The following is a 13,658-nucleotide window of genomic DNA, read 5'->3' as shown; positions in this document are numbered from 1 at the left end:
AGGATAACCGCAGACATAATAGTTGCATTATCGCTGCCAGAGGGTATTTCCTATCTGGCGTTTAAGACATGATCGAGCAGTTTAAACGCTTCGCTTAGCACTCAATCGATTTCTATCCGAAAGTTATTAATGCCTTAGAAAGCCTCCCTTACTTTATTCCAAAAGCAAATTCCTCGGTTCGTTACTTATCACTCTTTAATATTACGTTGTTAATCAATTTTAGTTTAACGAAGTTTTTTTTAGAACGATTCTATCGTAGAAAAAAGAAAAAAAAAGAAAAAGGAAAAGAAAAGTTATATCACGCTCGATTAACTTCCAAAATGTTTTCGGATCAAAGAAAAGGGAAAATAATTCCCTTTCAAAGATCGTACCATTAAAAGCTACTAAATCGTTATGGTATCATTATAATTGCTCCGACCAGAGAAGAAAAAAAAATTTCGCGTAAAAAGGGTTTTCTATGTTCTTCCAGACTAGAGACATTAATAAAGTTAACCATGAATATTACAATCTAATTAATCTGCTTGTTTAAATGGATTAAATAGAGTACAAGCGAGAGATAGAGAGGGAGAGAGAGAGAGAGAGAGAGAGAGAGAGAGAGAGAGAGAGAGTAAAAGTGATAGAGTGCAAGGGAGGATGAATTGCCATAGAGTGGTGGATGTTAAGCGAAAGCTTGGGTGGTCTTTGGTCGTTCCTAAAAGCGTTCCTTCTCGTTTTCGCTACGCTTCCTCCCGTTGCGGACATACTTTGTTGGATTTTATATATATCTTTTTTTTTCCTTTCCGGCGAAAAAATAAAAGAAAAAAAGGAACACGCCATTTTCTGTACTCTCGAAGCCGATATGAGCGTGATGAACATCTGGTTTTAATAAATTACTCGCATAATCTCGTACTATTCCTTTTTGTAACATTCTCGAAATAACTTTTATACCCGGTTAGTAAACGTACTAAGATTGATCATCGTCTACGATATTATTTTTATATGAAGAAAACAAAATAAAAAGAAAAATATAAAATGACGATTTAACTCGATAATTTATTCGAGAATTTACGAGCGAGTTTATTGGCCTTTAAGTTAAAACACAACGTTGACACAATTAAGTAATAACGATATTTGTTCAATGAAATTTTTAATTCTTTCTAATCGTGATTAGAGTAACGAGATAACATAACACAACCCTCGTCACCTTACCCAAAAGATTAATGTCCTCATTCAATCGCGTGACGTTTGTAGATTTCTCTCTGTTCGTATTATTTTCTTTTTCTTTTTTACCTCTACCCTTGGCCATTGCACTTTGCATTTATAAACGGCAACTAATTAGTATGCAGATTGTTTCACCCTAGTGGTATATATTTAATCGTTAAAATTCCATTGCTAACAGAGAGGGAGAGAGAGAGAGAAGAAAATGTGTCGGTTAATTTGTTGTATAGATTTACGATGAATTTCTTTAATCAAAGTATTCAGTTGATACGACGCGTAATAATATTTAATATTTCCCCTATTCCCCTATGGACTATAAGGATTTGATTCGTTAAAATAGTATTAATAAAATACGATTGGTTCGATGGAATATGGCAAAACGATATATATACCTATATAACCAATATCGCTATGAAATTTAGCTTAAGTAAAATTCGTTACGAGAAGATGATTATTTAGGAATATACAGGCAACAAAAATTCGTGCTGATGTTTTCGGCTTGCGTACCGGTTTTGTTTTATAACGACGAAAACGTGGAAAAACGAGAGGCGAACGAGGAGAAACGAGGAGGAAACAAGAGGCGGTTTGGTCAGAATTCAGCTTAAAATTGCATGATCGTTCTCCGCTACCCTTTAAAGCTCTACTAACCCCCCCCCTCACGTCGAACGTTCTGTCCAGTTCAGCCATAGTGGAGCCTATAAATACGATAGCTTCCGCTTTACATTAGCTTATTTTGTATGCAGCTAATTTACATGTCCAACGGTCACGATAAAATTGGTTAACGCTGTTCCAAGCTTGCGAGCGAACGCCACCCTTAATTTAAGCTTCGGTGTAAGCAGTTAAGCTCCCTGGCTCGCTTTCCTAGCATATACATTTGCGATTTGCCCGTAGCTAAATTTTACAGACATTATTAAGGATTTCCTAAACGCCGCCGAATCGAATTCGGAGTGGATACACGAATATCGTGTGAAAGATCTTTCGAAACTTTTTGATTAAGAGAGAAAAAAGAAAAAAAAAAGAAACAGAAAAATACGAACTTTCGTTGAAATATCCAAAAATCGTATGAAGCAAGAAACAATAACCAAATGAAACATTGATTTAAAAAAAAAACAATCCACAATAGAAGTCGACTATTAAACGAGAAACGACTATTGAATCTCAAGTATCTATCTAACGGAGCTTAATCTTTAACTAATCCGTACCTTCTTCAGGTCTTCGGCATTAGGTTTCCAACAAGGAATTAAACGTAATCCGACGCATGGATTTAATGCCCAGCTTCGTGTATAATTACGAATCAAATGAAACGCAGTTGTACCAAAGTCGCTGGTGAGTAACATTGAATAGATACATTTTAAAGGGGATGTAAAGTTAAGGATTTTAATTAAATTTTATAGCCGGAGCTTTTCGCAAGTATAAAAAAAAGAACAAATATAAAAAGAAAACGAGTCTTCTCCTCGATTATCCACGATTGTTTTTTGATTACTTCTCTTCCGGTCATTTCTTCTTAAAAACTTTCAACTTATACTTCTTCTTTTTTCTTTCTTTTTCTTCTTCTTCTTCTTCTTCTTCTTCATCATCTTCTTCTCTTTCTGTTAATTTCGTTCACGGTGAGTTTCGAACGAGCCATCAGATAAGAAACAAGGAGAGAACGAGAATCGAGACATCGATGATGATTGGAAAGCCGAAGTGTTCCCTCCATTGAAAGGAAAGATTTCAATGGAAGGACAGAGGGTAAGGGTTAAAGGGTAAAAGAGAGAGAGAGAGAGAGAGAGAGAGAGAGAGAAGAAAAGAGAAGAAAGACAGACCAGAGGGAAAAACGAAAAGAGAGATAACGTTATATCGCAGAGTAAATTCTCTTAGGTAAATGCCAGTCTGTGAGTTTTTGGTCGATTGGAAAACTTAGAAGAAGGCCGTAAAAGTTTCGTGAACTGTCATTAGTTACCGAACGAGTGTACGCGTTCGTAGAGTATCCACTAGTAGCTAAGCAATCGATTTCGATCCATCTTCTTCTCTCTTTCTTTCTTTTTCTATAACAAACATATTAAAGAAGTGAGAGCAATAGATGTAAGAAAGTATATGGATTGCTTCGTGAGTAAAAAGAAGAAGAAGAAGAAGAAAAAATATCTACCAAACAGAAAAACATTGACGTTAAGTAATTGTGTACTATCGTTGTTCAAGTAAAAATGTTACTAAACAAATACATTTCTCCGAATAATATATTATCTATACATATATTTACAACTTATGTATCTGTACCTAGTAATAGTAGTAATAGTGTAAGTATAACTTATATATATATATATATTAGACTGTGCCAAATAAATCGACTATTTTTTTTTTTTCGGTCCCATATCAAAATTTCGTTGAGAGTGACGAAAAAAAAATTGTGTCAAAATTTGAGCCCTCTATCTTCATTTTTCAGTTAGCGCTCGCTAAAATAAGAATTTTCGCCCAAAAAAGTTTTTTTTCACTTATTTTTTGGTTATAGACAATTCAATATACCAAATATTAAAAAACCCTTGGTATGGTTTTGTAGGAAATTAAATTCTCTACAAAGATGATTTTTTATCGAACTTAAAAAGTCAACAGCTTTTTTTTTATAGCTGATTAAATTACATTTCGTTCTATAATTTTCATTTTAATTATTGATGAACACTTATTAAACTACTTCCTAACGAAAAGAACATACTAATGCAATTTTTCTAGGATATTTATGATCTAAAAAATAGTTTTTATGCCGTAATGAATGTAAATACTGTTGAGTAATTTATATTCTTTACTTTTAAAATAATGAATTACATGTCAATTCTATTTTTTTTTGTTTTTCACCTTATTGATTCAAAATTCGGTGAAATTTTTCTGTTTACAGTGAGAATTGCACAAACCTATGATTGTATAAAAAATCATTAGTATTTTAATAGAAATAGATAATTACTAAAAACGAAATATCTTAAAAAATTTTAATAAATTAAAAAAATGATATGCTAATCTTTATTATTGTCTTTATTCATATGTTTTACTAGTTTTAAAGAGCTTACATTTTTTAAATAAACATTAATATAATCGACAGAGTACAACAGAAAATACGAGAAAGTTATGTTTGAAACAAGAAGATTTAAAATCATTCGGCTCAAAAGATATAAGTGATTTTGTTACTCAAAAGTCGATGGTTTTATTCGAGAAGTTCGGTTTATCTACAAGTTTTCTTGATTTACCTGTAGATCAATGGGAATTCGATGACGAGTACCAGGCTTCTTTAAAAATTGTTCGATCGATAAAAGTTGTAAATGATATTGCCGAAAGAGCTGTAGCGTTAATTGATAAATATAATGATAGTCTCACTTGTGATGAAGAACAAAAACAGTTTTTATTACAAGTTGTTGCTGAGCATCGCAAAAAATATCCCAATTGTAACAAACGAAATTTATGTGAGTAATATGTTTACTCGAATCTCATAACTGATTTTAAAATAATTCAAGTAAAGATCTTATTAGTTTCATTTATATATAACAAGATTAAAAGTGTGTCTATCATAATTATATTAATGTTTATTTAAAAAATGTAAGCTCTTTAAAACTAGTAAAACATATGAATAAAGACAATAATAAAGATTAGCATATCATTTTTTTAATTTATTAAAATTTTTTAAGATATTTCGTTTTTAGTAATTATCTATTTCTATTAAAATACTAATGATTTTTTATACAATCATAGGTTTGTGCAATTCTCACTGTAAACAGAAAAATTTCACCGAATTTTGAATCAATAAGGTGAAAAACAAAAAAAAAATAGAATTGACATGTAATTCATTATTTTAAAAGTAAAGAATATAAATTACTCAACAGTATTTACATTCATTACGGCATAAAAACTATTTTTTTAGATCATAAATAATCCTAGAAAAATTGCATTAGTATGTTCTTTTCGTTAGGAAGTAGTTTAATAAGTGTTCATCAATAATTAAAAATGAAAATTATAGAACGAAATGTAATTTAATCAGCTATAAAAAAAAAGCTGTTGACTTTTTAAGTTCGATAAAAAATCATCTTTGTAGAGAATTTAATTTCCTACAAAACCATACCAAGGGTTTTTTAATATTTGGTATATTGAATTGTCTATAACCAAAAAATAAGTGAAAAAAAACTTTTTTGGGCGAAAATTCTTATTTTAGCGAGCGCTAACTGAAAAATGAAGATAGAGGGCTCAAATTTTGACACAATTTTTTTTTCGTCACTCTCAACGAAATTTTGATATGGGACCGAAAAAAAAAAATAGTCGATTTATTTGGCACAGTCTAATATATATATATATGTGTAATACGCGATGAACTTTCGTTATAACTTCTTCATATACTGTCTCTCCGTAGACGCATTGTTAAATGACAAGTTAATAAGTTTATTATAATTTCGAGAGAAGGAAACTCGCGGAATCGTTTCGCAAAAGTTTCCCCTTGAAATTAAATATAACAGGGAAGAGGGGAGGGGGTAGGACGGGCGCGGAGATTATTAAATTAAAAGGTAGCTTTAATTAGTTGGGTAATAAGTTACTCTTTGGATATTCCGCGGTGTGGGGACGGAATTTGGATACACTAAGTAAGAGGCAGATGGTTATATTATATGTTTCGTACAAAAAAAAGAAGATTGACGGAGGGAAGAAAAGAATATTTTTCTTTCAAAAGTGACGTCGTCGAAATAAAAAGGATAGTCGCTCTCGCTCTCTCTCTTTCTCTTTCTCTTTCTCTTATCTCTTTTACTCTATTTCTTCTTCTTCGTTCTTTAACGAGTCCACGTGGGAGATAGAAATTCAATAAATGGACGCGCAACTGGCGCCTACGATCCGAGATCAAATCCTTCTTCGACGTCTTTTTCGCCTCCGGGAGTGATCGCGAATGACGAAACGACGTCTCCGGGGGAAGGGAGAAGGGAAACGCGTACTAACTCCGTTCTTACTTGTGTTTTTTCTCTTTTTCACTTGATTTATTTCTTTTCTTTTTTTTTTTTTTTGTTTTTTCCCTTCCTTTTTCCTCCTATCGTTATTATTATTTTAACTTTTTTTCTCTTTTTATTTATCTCAGTAAGGTACACATTACCTAACTACGTTTTTTATTATTTAAAGATTTATTCTCTTGGTGCACACAATATCCTAATTTAATTGAAAGATTATCCTTTTTTATGATTTCAATGATTTAACAATAATAATCCCGATAAGTCGTTTAATTTAACTTATATTAATTACTCTTTCTCTCTCTCTCTCTCTCTTCAAGAATAAATATTATAATCATTCAAATCTAATTGAATAAGTGTTGTGTTGGGAAATCATTAGGTCTGTAAACTTTCCTTTTCCATCCGTCAACAGTGAGAACCAAATCAATCACCGAATTTTCCCGATTCTCCAACCTTTCCATCCTGATCCATTAACTAATCGAATAGATCCGAAACGATTGGAAATTCAATCAGCGGTATAATTCTCTTCAAACGTTCGTCATCCCCCAAGCAGAGGTCTCGCACGAAAATCTTCTTTTTCCTTGATTCGATTTCCCGTCGCGTTCGATAGTTTCCTCCAAGTTCACCCTTTTAACCTACCTCACCTCTTTCTCTTCCTCTTTCTCTTTCTCTTTCTCTCTTTCTCTCTCTCTTTTTTTCTCTAAAGTCATATACGTGTTTGAGCGTTCACGATCGAGCGCTGCACCTGCTGGCCATCGCCTTTTCTCTCTCTCTCTCTCTCTTCCTTTTTCGTTTTTTTCTCACATACACGATATATACTTTTCTTTTTCTCTCTCTCTTTCGGAACCAGCATCGGTCAAATTCAATTTTCCTTTTACATCCAAGCGTCTATTTGGAATAGTGATCGGTTCCGCTATCCGGAATAAAGAGAAAGAGAGAGAGAGAGACCTTCCGACTGTCCAAAGTGGTAAACTAGATACAGCCGCGAATAGAAGCCAGAATAGGAGCTAGAATAGAAACGCGAAAACGGGTCAGCTAGCCAATTCCGTTCGCAAGGTAGGACCGATCTACCTAGCTGAGTTTTCCTCCAACATGCATATATATATATATATATATATTGCATCCTACCTTCAACTCACTCTTTCTCTCTCTATGTCTCTCTCTTTTGCTCCTTTCACATAGAGAGAGCCGCTTTCAGCCCCACTTTCATCGGAGCCATCCCTTTTCCCAGAAACATCGTCCTCTTCGATGTGCACGGAAGCTTACGAACCTCTCACTGAACTCCCCCCCCCCACCCCATTTCCTCTCCTCTTCTGCACTGAGCTAGCCCTCTTCTTCTTCACCTGTCCGATCGACACTGCACTCAAGAGGATTCAACGCGAAAGAAGGACTACGAACAGGCTCCTCCTCTTGATAATAAACGGCTATTCTTGGGCATCTATCGAAATGGACATTCTTTGGTAGGTTGTTGCGCACGAGTGGAAGAAAAAAAAATAGAGAAAGACTGAGAAAAGTTGAGAGTAATCTTGTTATATACCTATCGAGATATTCTTCGTTCGAATTCAGGAATTGCGAATGCTACCTTCTTCTATTTCTCAAGGGAATCCTTTAAACACGACCTGTCCTACTCCTACCACCACCACCCTCCTCCCGTCCCCCGCATAGGTTCAAACTTTTCTGGCTTTCGTCAAAATCCCTAGCAACGTTTCGTTTCTTTACCTCTACATTCAAATATCTTTCTCAGAGTTTCGTTTGCCGTTTTTCTTTCTTTTTTCTTTTTTCAACACCGTTATATTTGATATTTATGTTTAATTATATTATTAATTAATCGTAACGTATGGGATCGATATAGATTTTCTTAGAATATTTACATCGCACTATAGATATTATTTTCATTCACACAAACCGAAGTATTTTTATCGTAATTTCCAAGTATTCCACAACTTTCTTTTTCATTCTGTGAGAAATCGAGCACGTGATGATTGTACCACTACTACCGACACTATCCACCTGCGTTTTCTCCTCCTTTTTCTTTTTTCCTTTTTTTTACGTACAACTTTTTTCTCCCTTTCATTTTTCTCGCTTTCCAATTCTCATTTAATATTCCATACGTCAAACGAATATAATTTCCTAGCTGGGATAATATTAAATCTATTCCACAATTGTTATCGATTTTGATTCTGAAATAAAAAAAAAAAAAAGAATATATACGAATTTTCTATTATACGTAAAATATCAAGGGAAACATATTTCCATGACGAAATCTAAACAATGATTTCTTGCTTTTGTGTTTATTCAGCTTTGACGTGTTCCAATGTATTAATTAACACCATAGAAATAGAGGAAACTAGTAGGAAAAGAGAAAAGGGAAGATTAATTATCGTTAATAACGAAGAAATATTATGTATATGTATACTATTTAGAAAGGAATAGAAAGAGAGACACAGATAGACAACATAGTCAGAGAAATAGGAACGTTTCGCAAGACGATATAGTACTCGTGTCATCTATGGCATAGCTGAGCTTAATTTCACGTCACACTGATGAAACTGTCTGCATACTAAAACAAAGAGACAAGTCGGAGGAGGAGGTAGAGTAATATTAATACTCGATCGAAACGTTGCAATCCCCCCCTCCCATCTACTATTACTCTCACACCATACTACACACAACCTAGCCCTCTCAACACTAACGTAAACCAGTTACGACAGAACGTTGCTTAATTTGATGTTCATTCAATTAATCCACTACCGACCGACGTTACGAATAACAATGGATTCGAGAAACGTATGATAGTATAAGTGTCGTCGATTCCCAACGCTCACGTACTGTCTCTGCCAGCAGATATATCCCCGATAGGTTCACGAATTTTCTGACAAGAACATTTGACAAACTTTTTCGACACATTGTATCCAGGTGTGAAAGAAAAATATCATTGTTATTAATATTAAAATATATGAGATTATATTGTCTATTGTTCAATTAAAATGACTCATGTTGCTTATACTGTTTCTTAATTTCATTAAAAAATTAAAAAGAAAAACGTTCACTTTCCTACTATATTATAAAGAGAAAGAAAGTATTTATTAACAAGCATACTTTTTTAAAATCTGTCATTTATTCTAAATGAGAAATTTATTCGACGAGAATACATTTAGATTGAAAATGTAATAGATTGTTCGTTCAAAGATAGATATTAAATATTTGTTTCTTCATTTTCATATTAAAACAAAAGAGAACAAAGATTAATAATACGTATCTCAATCTTTCCATGAACCTAACCAATCTCAGATGCTTCTACGAAAAACACGAACATACGGCATGTGAAAATATGATGTACACGTAGCAAAGCGATACATCAACGAGACTAAGAACCACTTATATATATATATAAGATGGAGAGAAGAAAGAGAGATCAGTGAAGAGGAAAATTTCGAAGCAATAAATAAAAGAATAAAAATAACATGACTGACTCGGTCGTTCATCCCTCTTTCAATAGAATAATATCTTCGGACTGATTCTAGTTTTGCTGGAAAGTATTTTGATGACTTAACAGTTAGATGGACATTTCCCCTACCACCCCCCCCTCCGTTGCGAGATGGACCAAAGGAAAGAAAAAGATAGATAGATAGAAGGAAGAGATAAAGAAAGAGATCATGGTACTTGCAGGACATGCAATTCCTTTGTTACAAATTCTATATCGTGATCGACGTCACGTTTTATATAGTTCGCGATTAGGTATCTCTTTTTCTTTCATTTATATATATATATTTTTTTTTTGATTTGTTCAATCTTCTACTTTTCAACAAAGCATAGAAGTATGATTGTTAAGAAAGAAAAGACTCGTAGTACGATTTGTTTCCTTTCCCTATAAGAATAGAATTTGCGAGAAGGAAAACGGGAATATCTGAAACGTCAGCAGCATAGGTTTCGGAATTTGTGGAAGTAACACTTCAACTTCGTGATCAGTTACCAATATTTGAGCCTTAGCATACATATATTGAGTATTTATGTAAAGCGTATAGCATACGAGGCGTTCGTGCGTATACAGAGGCTGATTCGATTCGGTCATGTTAGATATTTTCGTTTTGTAACATATAAACGATCTCGATTCTGACGATGTATGTTAAGAAAAAAAAGGTAGTTAAAAAGAAAAAATAACGTTCTAGTGAAAATTTAACGAGACATTTTATATATTTATATATACGTATGTATACATAAATGCTTATATATGTATATATGTATATAATATATTCCCAGTAATCAAGAAACATAAATGCTTACATATATATATACTCTATGTAAAGTAAATAAATTTGGAAGAGAAACTATTACGCAAAGAACGTAAACCCCGTGGTTTCCTGGCGCATAGGCGCGGAAAATATTAACAACGCATACTTGAGTTACGTTCTTCGGCTTACTGCTTCGAAGTAATAAGCTTGTATTAGCGATCATTAAGTTGGTACGAACAATGATTAACATCAAGGAGAAACTACGAAATTGGAAGATTACCCCTTAGGCTTGAACATTGTTACGAAGAAGAGACTTTCGGTATGGTGACATTGGATATTACCTTACTAATTACAATCTTGTATAATATTTAATACCTTTTTTACCGTAACTTTAATGATCGTTTTACATTTCGTGGAAGATTAACGTTTCAAATTCTTATTTTATTCCTTTTTTCTTTTTTTATTCTTATCTAAAAACTTTCAGTACTTTTGCATAGATGAAAAAAGAGATTGGCCAATCGGTAAAAAAAGAAAAAAAAAGAAGAAAGTAAAGAAATAAGCGCGAAACTAAACGAATCGGGACGCGCATCGATCCGAGTATTATCAGAAGCAGCACAGCCAGCAGCCTTGAGTATTCTCGTGTCCTATCCTTGCTCGCAATAAATTCTAGGATGTACGGGCTTAAACAAATCGTAACACGCTCGTAATCTCTTTTCTTCGAGTTAAGCCTGAACGGAACACCACCAGCGAATGGGTGGCTCTATCGTGCAATCTATTTCTGAGTTAATTACCGGTGAAATAAAGAAGTAGGTCATCCTACTCCGTGTTATCAAAAGTAAAATCCCGAGGTAAGAAAAGTTGTGATAACGCCGCGACTTTTCGACTTTAAATACTTTTCGATTATGTTAATGGAGATTGTTACAATATTTAATCTCATTCTAATTGGATCGAATATTAATTAACGCGTCGGGCTAGATTGTAAAATCCCTTGTAGTTTATTTCAAAAACTTTAATGGAATGTTGCTTTGACAGTCGTTGTCGCAAACAACAAATTTTTCGATTCAAAACTTTAATTTATGTTCGATGCGAATTAATTAAAATATTAAATGAATGTTATATCAATGTATATGGATTTACGTCCAAATAATAATAACGTAAAATCAATCAGAAATTTGTTGGAGTGATAAGTCTTGAACGCATTCTATCACCGGCCAAGGGTGTTTGTCAGGTTCAGCATAGCTCATAAATCATTTCGCTTACCGTGATCTTGAGATCCCTAGAGTCGCATGTGTCGTATCTTCTGCTGAAACGTAGCACAGTGTGCGTCTTGTTCTCGTAACCCAATAGGAGACGATAATCTTGGCTCGAATCCACCTCTGGATCCTTGCTCACATCCTTCATATGTCGATCCTTTAACAAACGAGGGTACCACAATGGTGAGTATCTCTGCCAATTACATCGTTCTATACCGCAATTTAATTCCATCGATGAGAGTTATATAAAAATTTTAAACCAGAAATTGAAAATTTCTTCTCTTTCTCTCTTTCTCTCTTTACACATCAAACACACACACACACACACACACAACATATATGAAAAATTGAGAACCAATTTCAATCAAGAAAAAATCGAATGAAATATTAAAACACAATAAAGCAAAATTGACATGGACGATCTTTTACAATATTAAAATATTCACGCAAAAAAGGCGTGATGAATGATTTAAAAAAATTTCTCTTCTGTCCGATCGATCAACGAGAATAAATACGAAGAAAGTTCAGGAACAAAAATCATGTGAGAAAAATATCTGTAAATAATGACCACAGAATGCAAAAGAAAAAAGAAGAATTTTTATATCCTCATATGGTCAGAAATTTTATATATAAGTAGTATAAGAAAATAATTTCCTTATATGGTCAGACATTATTAAGTATATATGAAAAAAATATCCTCATACGGTCAGACATTTTTTTAACTCTTTCGCAAGGACGATTCGATCCAAAGTATTATCGTGCGGATGCCGAATATATTCGGCGTTAAGAATGAAAGGGTTAAAGAAAGAGAAATATCAAAATAATCAAAACGGAAAGAACAAGACGACGAAGTGTTGTTAGTTATCCGTCGAAGCTCGCTTGAGACCTTCTTCGATAGGTTCGAGGACAAGTTTTTCTGACGAAATTCCATTCCGTCGCCTCGATATAATTATCTCGTGGCTAAGGTACCGCAACTCTTCGGCTTCTGCACTTGCACGGCTCGAAAAGGGCCGACACGGTTTATACGATAGGACGACGCCTTTCAAAAAGATTCGATGCCATTGTTCCCTCGTAAGGGATCCCTTTTTCTTCTCTTCGCCAGAAGAAGTCTTTTACTTTTTTTTCTTTGTTTTTTCTTTCTTTTTTGTTTTTTTTCTTTTTTTTAACTTCTACATCGACTTTCACTCATACTTCTTTCTGTCCAGCCTTTCTAACTTCTTTTTACTTTACTCTATCCACTTTCCAAGAGCGGGCTTTATTAAAATTGAATTTAGCCGCAAAAGGCAGATCCCCGTGCGTAGTCGAAGTCACGCGCGTTATCGTAGAACGGACCCGGTACGCTCGCTTTTACATGGCAATTTCGTTCCCCCTTTTTCGTTAACTCGTTCTCTCTTTCTCTCTCTTTCTCTCATTCTCTACTTTCTTTTATTTGTCCCTATTCCTTTTTCCATTCTTTGTTAACTTAGTAGTCGCGGAAGGGATGATGATTATTAGAGTTCGTCGAAAATTTTGGAAAAAAAAAATGTATCTTTTGTGTTTTCGCGGTCGAATAACGTTAATTACCCCTTTTTAATACAAATTGTAAATATAGGATAAAAAAAAAAAACAAAAAAAAGGACAAAGAAAATGTACATATTTTTTTCTCCTTTTTTTCAATTAGCAAACAATATAACAATATAATAATTTATTTCAGTATTCTTTTTCCATCGGATAAAAAGGAAGAAAAAAAGGTTAACGAAACACACACATACACACAACGAGGAACGTGTAAGCATGTCGTGACGTTCGCTGAGGGATTCAACATAACGAGCAATTATGGCAATTATGTCGGGCCAATTCACCGCTCGCACAATACTACTACGTCAATTCCAGCGTGCGTTGTCATAGATGGGGCGACAGTAAAGAAAGAGAGAGAGAGAGAACTCAGCTCGTCCTGTGTTGTCGAGGCTCCGGCTCCGGTCCAACCAACGACCGCGCGCTCCGGTCCGGGCTATAACCGGCCAATGGCCGCGGTTTAATTGCCCGTATCTAGA

The 13,658-nt window shown here is 34.0% G+C and overlaps 1 protein-coding gene across 3 annotated transcripts in view; it reads right to left on the bottom strand.

Annotated features, from left to right (window-relative positions):
• Positions 1-13,658, bottom strand: part of LOC122520021 (MOXD1 homolog 2) — a 180,565-nt gene that overhangs the window by 29,932 nt on the left and 136,975 nt on the right. For all 3 annotated transcript variants that reach the window (XM_043639903.1, XM_043639905.1, XM_043639904.1), the window contains exon 3: positions 11,633-11,782. In XM_043639903.1, coding sequence (XP_043495838.1) covers positions 11,633-11,782 — 150 coding nt within the window. The remainder of the gene's footprint in view (positions 1-11,632; positions 11,783-13,658) is intronic.

This window comes from Polistes fuscatus, unplaced genomic scaffold (assembly GCF_010416935.1).
Source record: "Polistes fuscatus isolate 324 unplaced genomic scaffold, CU_Pfus_HIC Scaffold3, whole genome shotgun sequence".
NCBI lineage: Eukaryota > Metazoa > Arthropoda > Insecta > Hymenoptera > Vespidae > Polistes > Polistes fuscatus.
The sequence above is the reverse complement of the archived record's forward strand: the minus strand, read 5'-3'. Positions and strand labels throughout refer to the sequence as shown.